The sequence below is a fragment of the Camponotus floridanus genome, unplaced genomic scaffold, assembly GCF_003227725.1.
Source record: "Camponotus floridanus strain SB8 unplaced genomic scaffold, Cflo_v7.5 scaffold26, whole genome shotgun sequence".
Taxonomy (NCBI): domain Eukaryota; kingdom Metazoa; phylum Arthropoda; class Insecta; order Hymenoptera; family Formicidae; genus Camponotus; species Camponotus floridanus.
Genome location: NW_020229392.1, coordinates 24300 through 48428, shown reverse-complemented (window position 1 = coordinate 48428; position 24129 = coordinate 24300). Strand labels below are relative to the sequence as shown.

Sequence of the window (24129 nt, the reverse complement as noted above, 5' to 3'; positions counted from 1 at the left end):
TTAAAATTGTGTATTTTCGATGATATTTCAAAACAATAAATTTTCAAAGTTGTATTTTAGTCATTTCAAAATTATGTACACGTTTACTAAATATTTGCAAATAGATCCGGATTTTTCTGTCGACTGTAACGCGAACCGAATCATTTCGCCAGTCCGATGACGTCGCGGCTGTGCGAATCGTGGGAGAAGCGCGCAAAATGCCGACGAGTTGCCGCACTGCTTCGAGGGGTCTAAATGTAACCCTAAAATTCGCAACCGATGGTCAGAGAGGAATGTATAATTACGGAGCATAAAAGTAACTATCGTCTACTCGCAAAGGCACTTTTGCGCACACCGCGTTTTTCGAGGGTCGTCGCACTCACAACGACTCAAACTTCCATCCGTTTCGCAGTCGATTCGAAATATTTTGGTAATTTTTTCCTTGAAAACGGCGATGTATATTACAAGGAGAGTCGCGGTTTATCTTCCGCTATAAAATTCTTGGAGATAGCTGTGCGGAATCGGATAAACATTGAAAATCTAAAAAATGAACTGTTTTGAGAATTTCGCAAATTATTTCGCAATAATCTTTGAAACAATTCTGCAATACTTGCAAGTATTTTTTTTTCAAGTATAGTTAACAGATTTTTAATTGTAGTAAGATTGCGCCTACTATCGTGTGTATGGACTTTGCTTACTAGATCTTACAAAGAAAATATAATATAAGATAATAAAAAATATTGTAATAAAAGAATAAGATGATAAAAAAATTATTTTATAGAGAATAGAATAAATATATGTCAGAGGAGGATTAAACAATGTTATATAATTTAACACTTTTGCGAAATATGCAAATATTATTTTCGTGACATGCATAATTTTTTTTGCAATACTTTATTGTATAAGATATCAAATCGCAATCCATTATACATAACAGAAATGTGACATTGGTCATTTGACGTTCGAAACTAGAACAATTCTAGTTAGCAACGGGGTCGGATCAGATGTGGTATGCATGAAACACCATCTGTCATATCGGATTGTTAACTCAGTTATAGCTCACGCATATCAAATCGTTCAGGGTGCAGCTTAGCCCGAAATGGGCAGCACGGTAATGCGATTTGGATATATAGAGAGTCCTGTGGGATGTTATCGGCGTGGAGCCTTTTCCCTAGTGATACGATAAATGATATGCATATGTAAATATCATGGCTGCATATTGTGAATCGTACTCTAACGTACAATATAAATGTCTCACTATGAAAAAAAAAGAATCCTGCAATCGATCGCTTCTTTTCTCAGAATATGTCTTAAAGAATTGTTTATGTTGCATGAATTTTAACATATAATGTTCTTTTACAATAAATGATATTACACAATAGTTACAAGATTGATTATAATACTAATAATTTTATAAATACAATTTATAATTAAATAATTCTTAATACAATTTTGCGAGAAAAAAACTTGCATAAATTCGCGATCTGCACTTATTTAATCGAACTATCAATATATTCATGCAACGCGACGAGAAATTCAAATGTATCTCATTTTCTCTCACGGTTTCATCAATGATTCCGGGATGATCCCGTTAACAGGATCAGGATTCGCGCTAGACGAAGGGTTCTTGTTATTCGCAATCGCCTTCGCACCCGATCCTTGGGGACTGCTGATCCCTCGTATTTATTTCCCGCTACGCTATAAGAATCAACTAAATAGTAGGATGTTCATTTGTGGCTGACACAATAAAAGAAAGTATTTACTTTTATTTTAGCGTACTTTATATTTCTGACGGAAAATAGCTTGCAGTCTCATTTTAAATAATACACACACACACACACACACACACACACACACACACACACACACACACACACACACACACACACCACCCACCCACCCACCCACCCACCCACCCACCCACCCACCACACACACACACACACACCACACACACACACACACACACACACACACACACACACACACACACACACACACACACACACACACACACACACACACACACACACACACACACACACACCACACACACACACACACACCACACACACACACACACACACACACACACACACACACACACACACACACACACACACACACACACACACACACACACACACACACATATGTATTGTTTATATGTATGTATTATTTACAAATTCTACTTTTTAGCATTTATTTTAAAATTCTTTTATTATGAAATTACTTTGTGATTACTTTATTTACTTTATTTATTTATTTAATATATAAGCAAACTGCATATATTAAATTTAAATTAAATTCAAATTTAATGCTATATTGAAAAATTATATACATATATATTAGCCATTTAGATAATACATCATATGGAAAATTTAATTAAACAAGAAATATATCTCATTCAAAGTTCGAAAATTTAAATGATTCATAATGCTATGATTTATTTTATTTTTTTCCAAAAAGTATAGAATGTATATGTAAAAATTAATATTATTTAAAATTAGATAAATGTGTGTAATATCAATTATAAGATGAAGCGATATATCTCCGCAATACGCGGACTCTTCTGTTTCTTTCTGTAAAATGTAATTGAAAATTTTATCTTGAAGAAATCTCGTTAAAAATTTTTATCCCTCACCTGTAAAAAATAGTCCAGATTCTCTCAATATTTATATAAGATCAAAGAAAAGATTTTCGCTTAACGATTATGTTTTCTAGCAGTTGTGCTAGAAGTTACAATTTTACAAGACAAACAATGGCGGCGAATTTAAATTGTCAAAGCTATTTCACAATTCGCTTGTTTCTATATAGACACCATGTTGAAGAGACTTCCGCCTCCTCATCTCAAGCGCACCTCTATCGTCAGACTAATGATTTGCAAACAGTGTCTTTCAGCTCGCTCTTGTTACTAAGTTTTCACAAGGCGTGTCGTACGTGAACAAGGCAAGGCATCTTGAGATTTTAAAGAGTAAAAGAATCTTTAGCTATTTTAAGCTCTATTTACGTCACTGTCCAAACTTTATTTGTGTAAATGTTTTCTTAAATCGTAGCTATAGAGATAGTTATTGAAATAGCATTATAAATACCTAATATATACTATAAGAAGCATACGTATATTATAATCTATTGATTTACACTGATCTTATTTTATTCAAACTCATGTTATACATATATTATATTTATTTTTTTATTATAGACAGAAATCTTGTTTATTTTTAATTTTTTTATTTTAAATAGAAAACTTGAATATAAAATTTATTTATTGTTATATTTCGAGATTTTTATTTTAGAGCAAAGATTATATATATTTTTGCTTATATTATACATTTTTGATTATGTATATGAAATTTTTGAGATATTAGCGTAAGTTTATAGTATAATTAGATATAACATTGTTTAATATCAATATTTTTGATATTGATACCTTTTACATTTCAAACATTACATTATCATATTTTCATAAAACATATTTTTTATTATTGTAATATTTCAATTTCTTTTATAAAAAAATGTTATTATTTTTTATATATTTTATTTTATATTTTTAATATATATTATAAGATATAATATAAAATTTAATTTATATAAAAAAATTGCAGAATGTATAATTTGAAAAGATTATATAATCATCAAAATTGTGTAATATTATATAGCAAAAACAAACACACAATAATATTTAAAAAAATAGCAAATAATATCGATACGTTATTTTTTTATAATACATCTACAATATTATTGTTTATTGTTGTATTTTTGTATATTATTATGTTTCCATCCTTGTTTTCTTAATTTTTTATAGAATGTCTGCCTCCGTATAACACTCTCATATATATATATATATATGCATTATTTAAGATATAAAGAATAGTCTGGGGATTACCCATCCGGTTGTATATTTTTTTTATTGATAAAAAAGAAAGACTTTGGCCATTTAGCCAAACGCGCATATACATATAACGCTAAATACAAAATGGCGCCATCTCTTGAGAAGATAAATTATCTTTTCGTCTATAGGAAACATGATAACGTAATGTTATAGAATGTACCATATCATGATTAAGAAAAAACATCTATATTCGCTTGATACAGTTCATGCAAGTCTTGCGCGGTCGGTCCTGAATTTGACGGGAATAAGAATAATCCCATTATAATGTACCAGAACCATATAGTACATTCTTACGGGATTCGATTTATATTTGTATATATAATTATATACAAATTAATAATCCTTAAAATTTAATCCTTAAAAATAACATCTGGATCATTTTGATTCTATCGATAACAATTCTGAAGGATAAGAATATTCTGAAAGTTTTAATTAATAAACAAAAATTATATACATATATAAATTGATATAATATATAATATATTAATATATTTAAAATTTATATTTTAATATTTGTGGTACATAATCATTTTCTTATAAATACCAAGGAATATATAATAATATAATATCTGTATAAATTTTTGTAGATTTTTTCAAGTATTTTGAGATAGTTAATTTGACATTCTTATATGATTGAGAACAGAACAAAAAAATATTATAAGAATTGAAATATTTTTTCCATTTTTTTAATAACTAAAGAAATAAAATTAATTTTGATAATAATTTTTCAGTTTGCGTAAATCATAAAACACAAATACTTATTTTCTGAAAATATTTTATAATATTATATTTATTTATATTTTATTACATAATTGTAGATTCTGATTATAGAGCTTATATTTTATCGTGTAAAACAGCATATCAATTTATTCCTTATTATTTATGATAACTTAAACAATTTCACAATTGATATCTTATGATAAAGCTAACAGACATAGATAACGTCAAATCACACGCGCGATTTCTCATAGATTAAATATTTTTAGATATAACATTGGAAAATCCATTTGATTATAGCTTTAGATTATAACTTTAGATAAAAGCAGAAAAGTTTATGAATGATATTAAAAACGTATTTAATAATATTATCAAAATACCTTAAATATTACTATAATATCTAATTGTTAAGTATTTAAATGCATGTATAAATGATTGACTTACTTTAATAATTATGTGCTAAAATATCATCAGAAACACAAAAGATATCTTTACTATGATAGACATGCATTTCTAATTTTATTATATTTTAACAATTAAATTAAATTTTTAATTTATGATTAAAAATTAATTGTAAATTAATTGCAAAAACATGTATAGAAACTATAGAAAATAATTAAAAAATTATACTTTATAATTATTAAAAATAACGCATGCATTTATATTAATTTCTGTTATACTTTATGAATAAAAATATATAATATTAAAATAAATTAATTTTAAATAAATTTTGAAAAGTTACAAGTTTTTATTACATAAAAAAATATGCTAGAGATTATCAAAAATTATATTTATCAAATATATGAACAGATTAATTTATTTAGATGAAAGAGTAACATTATTTACATAAGTCAAAATAATAATATTTTACGCTTAAAAGTGAGAAACTGATTGTTTTGTAAGTGGGTCTATAAATATAGAAATAAGAATATTTCTCTATTTAAAATCTTTTAATTTGATATTTATGTTAATAGATGTTGATGTTGATGTTAATAGACCAGATGACTACAATAAAGAAATTATATTGATAAGAGCAAAATGTATAGTCATCTATTATATGCAATACATTTCAGTAATCATATTACAGAAATAACGTATAATATAATAATCATATAACAATAATTATAACATTATAACAATAATTTTTTTTATAATTAATTTTGATATTTATTATTGATGAGTTTCTTATTATGTTTTAAAGGAAGTTTTAATAATAATATTAATGTGTGTATGTGTGTGTGTAAGATATTAATTTATATCACATTCATTGATATTCTTTTTCTAGTTTGGACAAACCAATTGTTGGTAAACTAAAATTGTTTTGTAACTTATTATTATACTGTATCACAATACAGAGAATATATTGGAATCTTATATTGCAATTCTGTGTAATACCATCATTCTCTGATTATCTAATTGAAATATTATATGGGAGGTTTAAAGATCAATCAGAAATCTCTTATCTATTAGTTAATTTTTCATAAATTTAGAATTAGAATATTTTACAACCAAATAATAATTGAAAAATCATAATAGCTTAATGAATAAAGATTTTACAGTAGCAATGTTTCGATTGGATCATGTATTTCGAAGATAAAAATTTTAAAGTTTCCTTCTGAAGACTGATAAAGATCTGCACAGATACGTAATTTGGTCTAATCATTTAACATAAATTATCGAAATCATTATGATATCAAATAATAATATCGTCTAATGATTAAATCTGCTAAAGATTAGGAAAACATTTCGTTTTTGTTATGTATGTACATATCGTATATGTATATATTCCAAAGCATATTTCTATGTAGTGGAAATTTCAGAAGATGTATATATACCTACGAAAAACTTTATTATTATCAGTACCACAGTCTCACGATGTACGCATTTTTTGCCTTCGTAGTCGCTTGTTTAGCAGTAGCCGTTCATGGTAAGAAAAAAAGAGAAAGAGAAAGACAGAGAGAGAAAGAAAGAGAGAGACAAAAGAAAGAATAAGAGCAAATATTATTAAAATAATTTTATTAAACACAATTACTTTCAAAAAATTTATTTAATTTTCCCGAGCAATAGATTAAAAAAATTAACAAATGTAAGCAAATCGCTGTTCCCATTTTTGTAATGACTAAAAAATAAAATAAAAGACTACGAAATCTGTATTTTAACTATTTTATATAGTTATTTTTACTTACAAATAAAATATTACATTTTATATCAGAATTAAGTAATCTTAAATTATTGTAACAACCACCGGATGTAAGTGGATATTTAATGTTTTCTCATAAAATTTCTTGTGTTTCTTATATAAGGGATGCAATAATCCCATCTTAATAATAAGTAATCTTAATAATAATAATAGTAGCATCTCTTCATATAATTATATAGGCTATCCAAGCAGTCACATTGTTGGCGGAGAAGATGCTCCGGCCGGCAAGTATCCGTATCAAGTGTCATTAAGATTGTTTGGATCTCATATGTGCGGTGGATCTATCATTGGCAGTCGTACTGTTCTCACTGCCGCTCATTGTTTAGCAGAGTATGTACTTTATACATATATATATATATATATATATATATATATATATATATGATACTGTATAAATATATTGGATAGATTTTGAATGTTATACTATGAAAGAAATATTTAGAAGAATTTAAAAAGCGAAAAACAACCATATCAACAGTCAAAATATATTTGTTTAATAGTATGGTCAACAATCCCGTGAATTTGAGGAGCTTAACTATCCATGCAGGCACAAATCTTTTAAGTGAATCTGGTGTCGTTTACACAGCAAGCAAAGCTATCATTCACGAGGATTACAGTCCTACTTTGCTAGTCAATGATGTTGGTTTACTTATTCTGTCAACTACTGTAGAATTTAAACCATTAGTACAGCCTATATCACTTGCACACGATGATGTTGCTCCTGCTGGTTCTTCCTGCACTTTAACTGGATGGGGAACAACTTCGGTAAGCTCATCAAATAAAACAATGTATAATAAAACATTTATTTTATTTAATAAAAATAAACATACACACGAAATTTCATTTAATACTTATTGAATTAAATTCTTCAGAAAATTTAATTAGAGAACTTTCTTTGTTTCGAAATAGTTATTAATCTTAAAGTGATATCAATAATAAAAAATAATTACATTATTTTATTTTTATAGTTAAATAAAATTTATGACAAGTGGAAAGTTCTTGAAATAATAAATTAGTTACATAAAAAAATAATAAAATTGCGCAATAGTCGCTGATATTAAAAAATAACTACTTTCTTATATATTTTTTTTACGTATGTAAAATTTCAAATTATTATTTTTAATATACAAAGTCAGAAAGAAATAGAACTAACATAGAACTAATAAATTATTTTTAAGTTGACATAAAAACTTATGTACATAATGTGCATGAACATACACAGCAAAATCAATTACTTATTTTTAAAATTTTCTTAAGGATGATATTTCATAATATATAATATTATTATCTAGCTTGGTGGTATTGTTCCTGATAAGTTGCAACAAATTGAATTAAACGTTTATGATCAAGATAAATGCAAACAAACGCATTCGAATTTACAACCCTCTCACATTTGTACGCTAACAAAAGCAGGCGAAGGCGCATGTCACGTAAGTATTTCTCATACATTTAATTATTTAAAATATCACCGCATTAGAGAAACATACATATAATAAATAAGAAAGTACATCATTATAATTTATTTAATGCAGCGTTACAGAGTATTTTAGATAGATATTTATATATACGATACATATTATACATTTTATAAACGCTAAATATATTATGGTTTGAAATATAATTTCAAATATAAATTCAACTGCAAACTTTATATTTGATACTACATGTATTTCACAATTATCATAAATCTTTATGAATTAAATATATTGAAAGTTGATACATAAATATACTTGCAAATTCATATTTTTGAATGTATGATATAAATCATATATTATAATCATATATTAATTATATAAATTGGATGAAGTTTTTGTTTAACAATTATTATTTCTATTAAATTTTCAGGGTGATTCCGGTGGTGCTCTTGTTGCCAAAGGTGTTCAGATCGGTATTGTCTCCTTTGGTGTACCATGCGCTCGCGGAGCTCCTGATGTATATACTAGAGTGTCTGCTTTCACAGAATGGCTCAATCAACATGTTATATAATGAAATAAAATAAAATTATAGTTAATATTTATATATAATAAATAAATTAATAAGATAAAAATAAATACTATTGATTTATATTTTATCACAAGAAATATTTACATTTGACATATTAATTGTTTATGGATGATTCAAATAAAAGAAAATTTTTTATTTCTAAATTTAAAATTATTTATTTTTTAACTAAATAATAAAATTGTTATTATTTGAAACCATATGTACACATAACTTATAAATACGTATAAATATTTACATACAAATTTTATTTAATTATGAAGTTTATTTTTCATAAATTTTTTTTTAATATAATTGAATAGGTAATTATTTTCTGTTGAGGAATAAAATGTTTTATTTCTTATTTATATTTCTTTATTATTTATTATTTACAAATTTACTCAACTCCATTTTATAATGTCAATGAATTGCGGAACATGGAATTATCTCTCTATTGACGTTATCATAAAATGCAATGTCCTATATAGATATAATAATCGATAAATTATGTACTACGTACTTTTAGATAGTGAACATAATTTCCAATTCTTTAAAAAAAAAACTTATAATGATAATGAATGTAAATTAATTAAAGTTCTTTAGCACTTTTATTTTAATATTATACAGGTATGTGAAGTGTTGAAGTATAAACTATAAATAATAATATTGAATACATTTTATTATAAGTTCGATAAAATCGATATCGTAATGAGGAAAATTGAAAAATGTCACGAACACGTGATTCATATCTTTGCTGCACTTTAGAAACGTATATAAACTTATGAATTATCTTCACTTCAGTCAGTGTCTATAAATCTAAAATCAAAGATGCATGCATTCATTTCCCTTCTATTCGTTACTCTAATATACGTCGTACAAGGTATTAATCCATAAATAATTATTGAACATTAATGCAATTAATAAAATTGTTACTAAGAAAAAGAAAATTCTAAATTTATTAATAAATCTAGTTTTTTCAAATGGTTTATGTAAGTGTAAAGTTTCTAGATATTGTTAACATATGATGTTATTAGTTACTTAATGTTGTTATTAAAAGTATACATGTGTACAATAATATAAATATTGTATGTTTCAAATATTTTTCATAGTATTAAAATATTATTAATTTATTTTTGTTCAAAGGGGCCCCATCTCCTCGTATTGTCGGGGGCAAGGATGCTCCTATTGGCAAATATCCATATCAAGTATCATTTCGATTTTTCGATTCACATACGTGCGGTGGTTCTATCATAGATAAAAATAATGTTCTCACCGCAGCACATTGTGTGGATGGGTACTTAGAATTCGAATCTTTATTTTAATGTTATTACTAAATAATGTACTTAATAATCCACTAAGTAATGTTATTATTGAAACCTAATTCTTAATTAATTTTTGAATATTATATATTAAATATGTATGACATACGGAATAATCAATTATAAATAATTTTGACATAAAGTAGTTTTAATTTTTCTAAATTATGATGATTTGATAAAAATTATAGAAATAAGCTTAAAATATTTCTAATGGTATGGTTAGGTTAGGTTTAGAAATAATTATACAAAATAAATATACATATATAACAAATATATTATATTATAAATATTATAATATATTCTAAATTATTTACTGATTCATATAAGAAAAGTAACGATTTTAGAATTATTACATTTGGAAAATTACTGTAATATATATATATTACATATAATGTATATTTTATTCTTTTTCTATATACATTGAACGATCGTACTATTTCTATGTTTATTATTTCAATTCTAATAATTTAATATTAATGAAGCATAATATTATTCAAGATGATAGCCTTACATTTTTTCTCACTATTAGAATGGAAAGTCTATTACCATATGCATCGATCCATGTCGGCACAAATTATTTGAATCAATCAGGAGATACTTATGCAGTAAAAAATGTTACTGTTAACAAAAATTACAACAGTGATTTGATCATTAATGACATTGCTCTACTTCATCTTGCAACTCCTATTAAATATAATACAGTAGTGCAGCCGATAAAGCTTGCGACAAGTGATAAAAATCTTGAAGGCAAACCTTGTACGTTATCTGGATGGGGAACTACTAGGGTAACATTGAATTCATAATATGTAGATTATTTTTCGAAAATTTGCTCTCTCTCTCTCTCTCTCTCTCTCTCTCTCTATGTGTATGTGTGTGTGTGTATTTAAGGAAAAATTAGTATTATTAGAAGATATAAGAAAATTCATTTTTCTTTGTACATATTAAGTTGCGAGAAAAAATTTTTGTCGAAGAAATTATTCGTTATTTCATCAACATGTACTTTGACGAATAACAATATATATTGATCTTTCTAGCTGGGTGGCAGTCTCCCGAATAATCTGCAAGAAATTGACTTAATAATTTATCCTCAACAGCAATGTAAATCCAAACATTCAAATTTGATATATAGCCATATTTGTACTTTGACTAAAACAGGAGAAGGAGCGTGCCATGTAAGTTATATTGTTAAAAAAAATGAATATATATATATTTAAAAAAATTTAATAAATATTAAAACTCTAATTATATATCGATTTAATTCTTATTTTAATAATATCATAATTTATAATAATTTATAATATAAGAAATTGTAATATTGATGTCTCAATTGCAACATTATTTCAGGGTGATTCTGGTGGTCCTTTAGTAGCCAATGGAAGTCAGGTTGGAATTGTTTCTTTTGGTTATCCGTGTGCAGTTGGATATCCAGATGTATACACGAGAGTGAGCAGTTATATATCTTGGATAAATGAGAATTTGAAGAAATAGAAAATTATTTAATACTTAAAAAATTTAATACATATTTGTCTATTAAAATGTCAACCTATTTATGCGTATGATTCATAATTCAATTAAAATAATAATTTGTGTGAATTATTTTTGAAGAAATGTATTAGATTTTCTTATTGATCAAATAAATTATCAATACAAATAATATATGATAGAGTAATTAATAAATCTATTGAAAATTATGTTTTTTTACTAAAATTATGCTTTACGTCTTTTGTACAATGAAAATAATATTTTCATTTACAATGATTATTGTTTCCTTATTCTATTTCTTATTATCGATTGATTATTGTAAAAGACAAAATTTTTAAATCTATATAATATATAGAAGTATATCTATAACAAACTTGACAAAGAAAGTCCTCTGAAATAAATAAAAATTATAATTAATAATATTAATTTTTAATTTATTTTATTTAAGAAAAGCATATTTTAACTAATTTATAATATATGAGATATTAATCAATTTTGAAAAGTTTTTCTTCTTCTAAAATAGTCTATTTACTCTTTAAAACAGTTCGCTTATATATTGATGTACCATATTCTTGTATTTTTTGAAAAATTTTAATCAACAAAGAAAATGGAACGAAGGAACTAAAAATATTTGCATTAAAATTTTTTTTTAACAAATTTTAGAATAGATGTAGATATAGCATAAAGAGTTACATAGAAATAATTTTATTGTCACTAAAATTATATAATATTATATAAATTATATAAATTTTATAAAATTTTTAGTTAGGTATCACTAGGATTATTAAGAATTTAGATATTAGATTTATTAAGAATTATAAATAAAATTTTTTATTTTTGAGTAACATTTGTCAGATATCAAAGTTCGAATGATCGGATGTCTAATCAAATTTATCTGATTTTTACATATCAATAACATGTATGCAGATATATTCTCACTTATTGTTAGATATATATATTTATGAAGTAGCTTTGTCTTCAACTCGTTTGTCTCGGAATGCATTCAGTCTTTAGTCTTTTGATCATCCGTACAATTAAGATCATGGATATGATAAGTGAAAATAAACGTTATAAAGTATTTATATATATACACATTTTTTTGCGATAAAATATATAATATATTAATTAACGATAAAATCGATGATCTAGATTTCAATGTTACAAAAATGATCTAGTAAATTTATAATATCAGCGATGCAGAACCTAAAATATATATTTCTATATATTTTTGAATATCAAAAACTTATTTCGTTGAAATTTGCAATCTATAATCTTAAAAACTAATAGTGCAACATTAAATTTTTTCTTTCTTTGTGCTATTGTAAATATTTTTTCAATAAATTACTATCGGGGAAAATACAATTAGAAAAAAATTATATATATATTGCATACAAAGAATTAATACAGCTATAAAATTAGACCTATGATTATTAATTCTGTACATATATTATTACAGATTTAACATATTTTTAAAGTTAATATTTTAAACCCCATGCATATTTTCTTTAGCTTTGATCTTCATTTGAATAGAATTATTAGGTTTTATATCGTTGGCGTACATACGTTTTATTGAATGAATATCCATAGTGTCTCTAAGGCTTAATAATAATTATTTCTACTAAATCTATCATTACTGAATGTCACATTGTCACTGTTCATTGTCTTACAAAATATATTTCATGTTCTTATCTCGTGCAAAAAGCAAATTAAATTTTAAAATCTACACTTTCCAATATTTAGCTGTTTTGATATTTGAATAAATTTCTGCATTCCCGATTTCTCAATATTTAAATATTTTAATTTTTCATTTTCTTTCTGACTTCTTTACTTTATAATAATAATTACAATAATAATTTATTGAATTTATTTATTTAAGCAATTAAACATGTATAATTTAATTAATTTATATAATTTAAATTTACTGATTTTCCCTGAGGCTCTTAAAGACGTAATAGTTTATGCTGGTACAAACTTTTTGAAGGAAGTTGGTGATACTTATAATGTTGAAACAGTTATTATCCATTCTGATTTTAATCTACTTTTAATCCATAATCCGACTTGTTTCATTTGAAAATAAACATAATTCAATAATACATATAATGTATAACCGATTCCTGTCGCAATCATAAATTCCGTTCTGGTTGGCGATTCCTGCTTCTTGACTGAATGAGAAAGACTCAAGATGAAAAACGATAAGTTAAATAAGCATCATTAGATATCTATAGATAGTTAAATAAGCATCATTATAAAAGAGATAATCAATCACAGATTTTCTTTTATTTTGTATCAAGTTATATCTACGTGTACTCATCTTTCATCATTCTATCTTTTATCATTTATATTTAGATTATAATTTTTTTATATATGTGATTACACATATTATGTGATTATATTTTTTGCAAATATTCTTAATTCTTAAGGAAAATATCTAATAAATTTCAAGAACGCGATTTAAAAGTTTACTTGAAAGCACAAAATGCAAAATATTATTTTGGAACATACAAGATAATCACATTTACGCATTTTCAAAATATGATCAGGGAGCATGTCACTTGAATATTCATTTTAATTAAAAAAATAATTAATTAAATTTTAATTTATTAAATACATCCAGTTCAAAAATAGATAATTATAGTTCTACGAGGCTCTTAACTCAATTTAATTAATTTAAATTGTCGCTCTGAATTACAATAAAAATTAATTAATTAATTTAACTAATATATTCTATTCCTTTTATTTCTTATTTATTTTTTATCTTGAGAGCTTAAATGTTTTATTTTGATTTGTTTAAATTCTATAATAGTTATTATTATTAGAGTTGCTTCAGAGATGAACATTAAACATTAACCATTTTTTAACCAAATTATTTTTTTACCAAAAAAGCAATTGTTTAATGATAAATTTATATTTGATTTTATATCTTATCGTCTATATAAGAGTGAAAATTCTTGTCGGTACGTCTGCAAACACAATATGAGGATAAGATAAGAAAATTATATGAATTAGTATTATACGTATATTGACATACAATTAGTACATATTTTATATACAAAGGTATATTTTTCATACTTCTTATTTTTTAAAAGATTTTCGATGATAAGAATATATCATTTTATATCAGCACATTTTTTGTCAAAAGATAATTTATCTGGACATCACGATTTAATGATGATAAATTAAATTAAAAGCGCATGCTTTTTTGAACATCATGAATTCAATTTATACTAACATATTTATGTATATATAAAATAATTATAGACATAATAGGCACAATCGTATATTAAAACAATGTTTAATTAGCTTTATACGATGATATATTTGAAAAGCATCGTGATGTTTAAATCACGATGCTTTTCAAATATATTATCGTATAAAGCTAATTAAACATTAGAAAGCAGAAACTTTCGCATGAATTTAACATCTGGAAGTGTTATGATATTGAAATTTTATACCGATTAATATCTTGATATGAAGAGTAAAAATAAATTTCAAGAAAACAAAATATATGATTAATATATTATTTGTTGCAGTATATGTATATGAAATATACAAGATGAATCAAATAAAAATATTTTCTTATTATGCAGATATATAGAAAAAATGCGTAAATAAAAAAATTTTATAATAATTTATATTTATAAATTAACTGCTATAAATGCTATTGCAAAATTTAATTGAAAATTATATAATATACTATTATGCAATTGTCAAATATTAGTGTTTGATTCAAATCATTTATATAGCAATTGTATAAATGGCAACATTGTAAATTAATTTTGCGCATATACATTTTTTATTGTATGCCAAGATAAAAGTAACTTAAATATCATAAATCATTAAATAAGTATCAACTAATGATTTTAATCAACATCGCACGACACTTATATAAATCGAAGATAACATGTTCAATATGCCATATAGTATTTATCGCTATGAATACTCTCGTTGGCCTTATAGTTGCGTGCCTGGCAATCAACGCCTTTGGTAAGTCTATTCATATAATATTTTTAAAGAAGAAAATCATTATCATTAATCATTAAAGAAGAAAAATAATTTATCATAATTTTGAAAAACATACATTGTACAAAAATCCTTATTATAACAACAATAATACTTATATGTTAACATCACATGATATGTAATCATTTTATTGCACGTGACACATTTTAAATGATCGTAAAGATATAAATCTTTATACATATATTGAATTTTTTCTTAATACCTTTTAATACCTTTTAATTTGTAATTTTAAAAATATTTATATTGTAATAATTATTTATACATCATTTATTTACAAATAGGTTTGCCGAGTTCGCAGATTATCGGCGGCAAAGATGCTCTAGATGGTTTATATCCTTATCAGGCATCATTGAGAGATTCATTAAATAGATATTTTTGTAGTGGAGCCATAATTAGTGCGCACTACGTCATTACTGCTGCACAATGTCTTGAGTATGTGTATGTATCTTTTTTGTTACAATATTTAATTGCCTGACTTTTATTCAAATGATTGAATGATGAGCATGAACGAAATTATAAGCATGAACGAAATTCGTATAATTGTTCAATAATCTAGCGAGAATAGATAAATCAGCGTTACGAAAGGCTATATTGGGAATGTATGTATGAACGTTTGTAGTTCTATTCGTCACTGTTATCAATATGATGGTTATCTTAAAAATCCTGCATGCAATAGCGGTCGAAGATGATATTTTTCAAGTAGATAAAAAATAGCAATAGAATAGTATATTCTTCGTATATTCAATTCGCTAAAAATTATTGTTGATTGACAATTGTACAATTATTATCGTGAAAATCAACAAAATAAATTTTATATTTAAGAATTTTATATTTCTGAATTTTATATTTCTGAAGAATGAGAAGTATGTAAAACTTTGACAAATATTGGTATAATGATAATTTTTAGCACCTTTTAAAAACGCAGCCTAATATTTAATTTATACGTAATTAATACTGTTCTATTTTTAAACATTTATATGGTTCAGATTAAGTATGAAAAATTATAAATATTATTACAATAATATAAACATTAACATAGAAACATGTGAAGTAATGATTATCTATATTTTAGGAAAGACGAGCCATATAATGTTAATGTCGCTGTTGGAAGTAATTATCTTGATACACCTTATGCGTTATATAAAGCAACAATCTTGATAGTGCACGCTGGTTACAATGAGTTATTATATCTTAATGATATTGGTTTAATCTATATTTCGGAAACTATCCTATTTAACGAAAAGGTCCAGCCAATTACCTTGCCAGTTGTCGATCGGAATTATGACAATTATCCTCTTATAGTTACTGGCTGGGGAAAACTTTGGGTAAAGAAGATAAAATATATTTTTGTAAAATCTAAATAGTATTTATGCATACTTCGGTGAATATAATTTTGATCTTGAATAATAGATTTTTTAAAGAACAATATAGTTTCTTTATCATTTTGATAAAACTATTTATTTAAACTCAGAATTTTAAATTTTAAATTTAGAGTTTGAAATTTTAGAATTCAAAAAATAAATCTTTTTTTAGCGAAAATTAAAAGCTTGAAAAATTTATAATTTATTTCAGAATATATCAGATCTAAAATATGTAAAGAAAGATTTATATTTTTTTTAATAATTTTCTATTTCTATGGCTATATATTTTAATAAATTGATTAAAAAGCCCAAATGTTAATAGAGTAACTATAAATTTCAAACATAATATCTAATAAACGAATAATAAAAATAAAGAAAAACAAAGAAATTGATTTTTATTATTAAAATTATTATTAATATTTATTAAAATTGTATTTTATGAGATTTTAGTTAAATTAAGAATAATTTTTTTAGGCGGACGGTTCGAGCCCTAATCATTTACAAGAAATTATAGTAAAAGGATATTCTCAAGAAACATGTAAGAGCATTTTCAATAACCTCAAGAAAACTCATATATGTACTTTTACAATGATGGGTGAAGGAATGTGCTATGTAAGTAATCGTATAAAATGGACAATGAGATAAAACGTCTTTATTGTTTGTCAAAACGTTCAAATTTATAATGATTTGAAAACAGCTTAATCATTAACTTAATCTATAAAAATTAATATAAAAAAAAAAATAAAAATAAAAATCGAAATTTTTATATTATTTCTCTTTTTATATTACTCTTTTAATAAGTCGTAGTTTTTAATAAGCCTTTTTTTTACAAAAATAATTCTAATATTGTACATCACATAGTAGAAAAAATCTCAATGTATTATGGAGAGATTATATTGAATTCAAGAAAATTAATAATATGTATTCTATATTAATATATATGTAATTGAAACATTAATATATTTTAAAAACATTCTCTCGATAGGGTGATGCTGGTAGCCCACTCGTTGCTGATGGTGTTCTCATTGGTCTCGCATCCTATGGTTATAGGTCCTGTGGTGCAGGTTATCCAGACGTGTCTACTAGAGTATTTTACTATAAATCATGGATTAATTTCCATACGGAATCCATAAAGAATTTGATTCTCAAATGAGGATATCGTATTAAAAATATGTTTTCTAATAAAATATTATTCTCCAATTTTTAATAATATACATGCACATCTATTTCAGTTTTATAGATAATATGTGTATAATATGTATGCACATATATTTCAATTTTATGGATAATATTTGTATGTATTTCTTATATATTTCGTGTACTAATTTGTATAGTAATCAACTTACAATTTCATATAATAAAATGTGTTTTTAATTTTAAAAATTATATTGTTAATTAAGTGATTAGATCTTTTACTAATTAAATTTTTTATTAATTTAATGTGTTAGAATTATATTTTTGTATTTTAGTAATTTTATTTAATCATACATACATATTCATAAATCCATAGATCACTTTTTATATATTTATAGATTTATTATAATATATATGTACTTTATGAATAAATATGAATATGTAATGTCCTGATTATTTATGCAAAAGTTTGCAAAGGTACTAACGGAATGTTTTATTACTCACTTCTCAGAAAGATTTTCATAAATAACTATGATAACAATGTAAAACAAAATTTGTCTCATTATTATCCTTATTTACAGCATTACAGACAGTATATGCAAAAAATATAGCAAAGAAATAAAGGAATATGAAAAGGAATTGAAAATCTTTTAAAGTTTTATAGTTAAATATATTTTTACATTAATTTGTGTTAAAATAAATAATATATATTAACAAAAACATTAATATAAATTATATTATTATGAAAATATGATATACAGGGTCTACCAAAAGTGTGGAAACCCCTAAATATCTCGGAAAATATACGTTTTACAGAAAAGTGTTTCCAACAAAAGTTGTAAGGTTTAAGAAGATCTATATACTGATTCTATCAGTTTGACCTTGGATGGCGTCGTCAAGGTCAGGTCAAGGTCACATTGACTTTTTTAAATGACACCCCCTACATTTGATTGCATATTCTTATAGCTTAATTCAAGAGCTTTCCAAAACACTATAATAATGTTCATTTTTATTAAGTACTTTGCGAGTTATGAGGGTTGAAATAATTTCTTAATTTTACATAAACCATAAAATATCTAGTAAACCATTCATTTTTCGATTATCTTACCTTCATACTTTTATGTACAAAATAATGAAAGGAATCAATTGGTGTAAAGAAAACATACAGTTGTTTTTAAGAAAAAATATGGAATTGTTAATTGCAAATTACATATTTTTTCTTAGAAACAACTATGTGTTTTCTTTACACCAATTGATTCCTCTCATTAATTTGTACATAAAAGTATGAAGGTAAGATAATCGAAAAATGAATGGTTTACTAGATATTTTATGGTTTATGTAAAATTAAGAAATTATTTCAACCCTCATAACTCGCAAAGTACTTAATAAAAATGAACATTATTATAGTGTTTTGGAAAGCTCTTGAATTAAGCTATAAGAATATGCAATCAAATGTAGGGGGTGTCATTTAAAAAAGTCAATGTGACCTTGACCTGACCTTGACGACGCCATCCAAGGTCAAACTGATAGAATCAGTATATAGATCTTCTTAAACCCTACAACTTTTGTTGGAAACACTTTTCTGTAAAACGTATATTTTCCGAGATATTTAGGGGTTTCCACACTTTTGGTAGACCCTGTATAGGGAAGTTCATGTTTCAAATAATAATCATGAATAAATTGTTTAATAATTACAATACTGTTTAATTAATTTTATTGTTTAATAATTACAATATTTATTGTTCTGATAAGAAAGTGTTATAAATATAGGAAAAAATATTTAAGACATACAAAGTAATATAGCCACTTATTTTTACAATAGATCAATGATTCATACTAGTAATAGAATAATTATTGTATTTTTATATTTAAATGTGTTAGAATTAAGCATATTTATATAATTTGCATATTGTGGTGACCAATTATCGATATTTTGTATCAAATGATACACTAACTGTAAAATTCCCCAAAATATTTTGATGGATAATTAAGATATCATTGAACATTTATCATACTTAACAGTTATCGTATGTACTTGAAAATAATTTGATTCTTATCTGAACATATCGCGAGATTAACATCAAATGCAGAGTTTGTACCTTGCATGATATAGTAAACATATATTAAAAAAATATTTTATGGAATATATAGCCAGAAACGTAACGCGAAAATACTAATAACTTTAAATTAACTTTATCCAGTAATGAAATTGTAAAGAATATTCTTATTTATGTTATTCATGAATATTGAATATAAAATATATATAATAGATACATATAATAGATATATAATAAATATATACAATATATTTTATATATAAAATAATATTAAATTTATTAAAATAAATATATACATATATATTTTATATATAATAATTTACAATATTGCTATATAAAAATAAAACACGATAATGAATGAAACAATCAAGAGTAATAATATTTATATATTATATATATTCGTATATTTTTCGTTGAATTTTGAAATAGCTTATAACTAAAGTTTTATGACAAATTCTAATATGATTATAAATTCCAATTTTTATTAAAATTCATAATTATGTATATATATATATATGTATAATAAATATGAAATGTAGCAAACACACACAAAATTTAATTTGAATAAAATTTATTTATTATACATTATCACATATTTATAATTCTGTTGTAAAATAATAATACATATAAAGTTATGGAATGTACACACGATCTGAATCAAAAAGAAAATTTTGTATTAAAAGTTTTCATAAATATATATATATATATATATATATATATATATATATATATATATATATAGAAATATATGATTATGAATTCTAATATAAAAATTAAAATTCATAATTATATTAGAATTGTAATAAAACTTTAGTTATATGATGTTATTTCAAAATTCAGCAAAAAAATATATGGATAAATATTGTTTCCTGATTACGTCACTCATTATCGTACTTTATTTAGATGGCAATATTATAAGTTATCAATACTATCATCAATTTCTATTAGTATATACGATTCATATCCTACCTCCATAATAAGATAATACCTTAAATATCAACAGATGATTTCGATTAACGCAGCAGGATATATATAAATGGAAAACAACACGTGCAATGTGCCACAGTACTTATCGCTATGAATACTATCACCGGTCTCTTTATAACATGCTTGGCGCTCAGGGCCTATGGTAAGCACATTCATTAATTAAAATCTTATTAATGAACAAGGATGCATACAAAAGTTATTATACAAAGATCAAGCTCATATTGTAACAAATGTAACATGTTATTCATGATGTATCATATTGTAACATGTTGTTCATGATGATTGAATCGCATATAATCTACTCAGGTCCCGAATGAATAGTATATACTTTTGTACATATCAAATTTGCTCTTTATATATATAATTCTTTTTTTTAACTTCTATACTTATTAATATTGCAATAAGTATTTAATTATGCATTTAATACTTACTATTTTACTATTAAATAACAAAATATATATAAGTATGTATTATTAAAAATCTTGCTAAGATATATCTGGTTTAATACTTATTATATTTTAAAACGGAGAATATATATATATGCATATATATATATATATATATATATATATATATTATAACAATTAATTGGTTTGTATCAATCTAAAATCAATTCTTTTTAACAACATACTATGCAAAAATAAAATGAGATTATCTTCAATGGACAGGTTTGCCAATTTCACAAATCGTCGGTGGCAAGAATGCTACGAATGGCATGTATCCTTATCAAGCATCATTGAGAGATTCAAAGAACAATAGACATTTTTGCGGTGGAGCTATCATTAGTAAGAGTTTTATTATTACCGCAGCGCACTGTCTTAACAAGTACGTATGTCTTCTTTCTTTTCAAAATATTCAGATTTTAAGCGGAATTTATATATCTTTAACTGAATGAGTAATAAGATGATTACTACTAGTTGCATTTTTTAAATAATAAGATGTATTAATACAATAATTTTTAATTATATACAATTTTTGAAAAATTTTTGCGCCAATAATCACAAAGTTTGGGGAAAGTAATTACTTCATATACATACTTAGGTACTGCAAAAATGTAGTCAATTTTATTTGACAAAGAATTCTCTTTACTTTTAAACATTTGTATTTTCTAATTTATTAATTAGATATTTATGCAATTGAATATAATTTTCATTGATTATTAGTCTCAACGATCCGTCCGATGTTCTTGTTGGTATTGGAAGCAATTATCTTGATGCACTTACTGTGTATCAAGTGGCAAATTTTATACAACATGATGAATATGATAGTTTATCGCAAATTAATGACATCGGTCTAATCCGTGTAATGCAAAAAATAAAATTTAATGAAAATATCCAACCGATTGCCTTGGTAACTGAAGATCGCAATTATGAAGGTCGTAATTTTGTAGTAACTGGTTGGGGAAGACTCGAGGTAAATATACAATTTATTATAATTTAAGATATTCGAAAATCTTACAAATTTTAAAAATTTTAACGAATACAATTTTAATCTCAAGAGCGATTTCTTATCTTTTTTATTTCCTGTTTAAAAAAATACAAAATAAATATTTTTAAAAAATTACATTTTACGAAAAGATCAATATATCATAATATATCAATATAGATTTGAATAATAATAAATAATTACTATAATTATTATAGTTACTATAGTTACAATAACATTAAATAATTACAATAATTATTATAATTTTTGAACATAATTATTATAATATTTTATATATAAGGATTTTTTTTTAATTATATTACTAATTCGCTTTTGGAAATGTTTATAAATAATAAATATTAGAAGTTTGTGATTTATCCTAAAATGTATATCTATATAAATGTATATCCCTGTATATTGAGGAAATATTTTTTTCTTATTTATCAATAATAAATTGGCTAATGCGTCAGAAATAATGCTCATTATATTTGAAAACCAAATATTATAAACATAAGTTTAAAACTTATTATCTTTTTATTTACTAACTTTTGAGTAGTTAATTCTAACAATAAGATTTAATCGTATGTATTCATTTGATTCCATTGATTAGTTTAACATATTTTTCAAAATTGTATTCAAATTTACTATTTATCATTCAATAAAAAAACTGATATACACATATTTTATTTTATCTTTTTGCATACTTTCATTTATATTATTTTTATTTAAAATATTTTTATCTAAAAATGCACATATGTCGAACAAAATGATTGAAAGACTTTACAATAATTGTTACATTTATCATACATTTTTACATTACGAATGTTCTATAATAATTGTTATAATAATCCAGTATAGAATTTTTTGAAAGATGCTAAATTAAAAATAATTTCTTAGAATGACGGTTTAAATCCTAATTGCTTGCAACAAATTATACTGAAAGGATATTCACAAAAAGAATGCAATAGGCATTATGAAAACAACATTAGAAAAACTCAAATATGTACTCGTACGGAACAAGGCGAAGGAATGTGTAAAGTAAGTATTATCATAAAATAAATTTTATATAATAATATGTATTTTTTATTGTAATATTTATATAATTATAAAAAAAGAGTAATTGCCTTAGGTATCTACATAAAATGAGATTTAAAAAAATGATGAAACTTTCGTTGTTTCGATATAACTTTCCTCCATAATCGTTTTCCATAAAAGTGATTATTTTTTTCTTATAAAATATAATAATTTTAATCATATATTTACAATTATACATACAGCTCGAAAACTACTGTAAAAAATGTTGGTAAAAATATTAGGATATATAAATATATTATTTCGATAGGGTGACTCCGGTGGCCCTCTCGTTGCTGATGATGTTCTCGTTGGCCTTGTATCCTTTGGCATGCTTCCGTGCGGTAGCGGCTTCCCAGATGTATTCACCAGGGTATTTTACTACAGGGACTGGATTGACAATTCCATACAAGGATTTGAATGAGCATGAAATATGTCGAGATGTGTTCAAAATGTGATCCGAACATTATTGTAAATTTTTTATAATGTACTTGTGCATACATCTA

The 24129-nt window shown here is 24.2% G+C and overlaps 2 protein-coding genes across 2 annotated transcripts; both read left to right on the top strand.

The window, feature by feature from the left end:
• Window positions 1-6394: 6394 nt before the first annotated feature.
• On the top strand, window positions 6395-11622 carry LOC105251660 (serine protease 52). Its single transcript, XM_025409336.1, has 10 exons — window positions 6395-6514; window positions 6967-7117; window positions 7288-7552; window positions 8080-8217; window positions 8633-8770; window positions 9545-9647; window positions 9911-10061; window positions 10616-10871; window positions 11121-11258; window positions 11431-11622. Exons 1-10 carry the CDS (start codon window positions 6463-6465, stop codon window positions 11572-11574), a joined length of 1536 nt encoding a protein of 511 aa, XP_025265121.1. The 5' UTR covers window positions 6395-6462; the 3' UTR covers window positions 11575-11622.
• Window positions 11623-15490: 3868 nt separating this feature from the next.
• LOC105251670 (transmembrane protease serine 9) lies at window positions 15491-24093 on the top strand. The gene is made up of 10 exons (XM_020027599.1): window positions 15491-15552; window positions 15870-16026; window positions 16661-16913; window positions 17424-17561; window positions 17935-18101; window positions 21163-21269; window positions 21796-21952; window positions 22291-22540; window positions 23450-23590; window positions 23895-24093. Exons 1-10 carry the CDS (start codon window positions 15501-15503, stop codon window positions 24045-24047), a joined length of 1575 nt encoding a protein of 524 aa, XP_019883158.1. The 5' UTR covers window positions 15491-15500; the 3' UTR covers window positions 24048-24093.
• The last annotated feature ends 36 nt before the right edge of the window (window positions 24094-24129 follow it).

Excerpts from the sequence above, each read along its gene's own strand:
- LOC105251670 (XM_020027599.1), top strand. The coding sequence starts at position 15,501 with ATGAATACTCTCGTTGGCCTTATAGTTGCGTGCCTGGCAATCAACGCC. Across the intron at positions 16,027-16,660 it reads GCACAATGTCTTGAGTATGT|GAAAGACGAGCCATATAATG; the intron begins GTATGTATCTTT and ends TCTATATTTTAG. Across the intron at positions 18,102-21,162 it reads AAGAATTTGATTCTCAAATG|CAGGATATATATAAATGGAA; the intron begins AGGATATCGTAT and ends CGATTAACGCAG.
- LOC105251660 (XM_025409336.1), top strand. The coding sequence starts at position 6,463 with ATGTACGCATTTTTTGCCTTCGTAGTCGCTTGTTTAGCAGTAGCCGTT. Across the intron at positions 8,771-9,544 it reads GGCTCAATCAACATGTTATA|ACTTATGAATTATCTTCACT; the intron begins TAATGAAATAAA and ends AAACGTATATAA. Across the intron at positions 11,259-11,430 it reads CAGGAGAAGGAGCGTGCCAT|GGTGATTCTGGTGGTCCTTT; the intron begins GTAAGTTATATT and ends ACATTATTTCAG.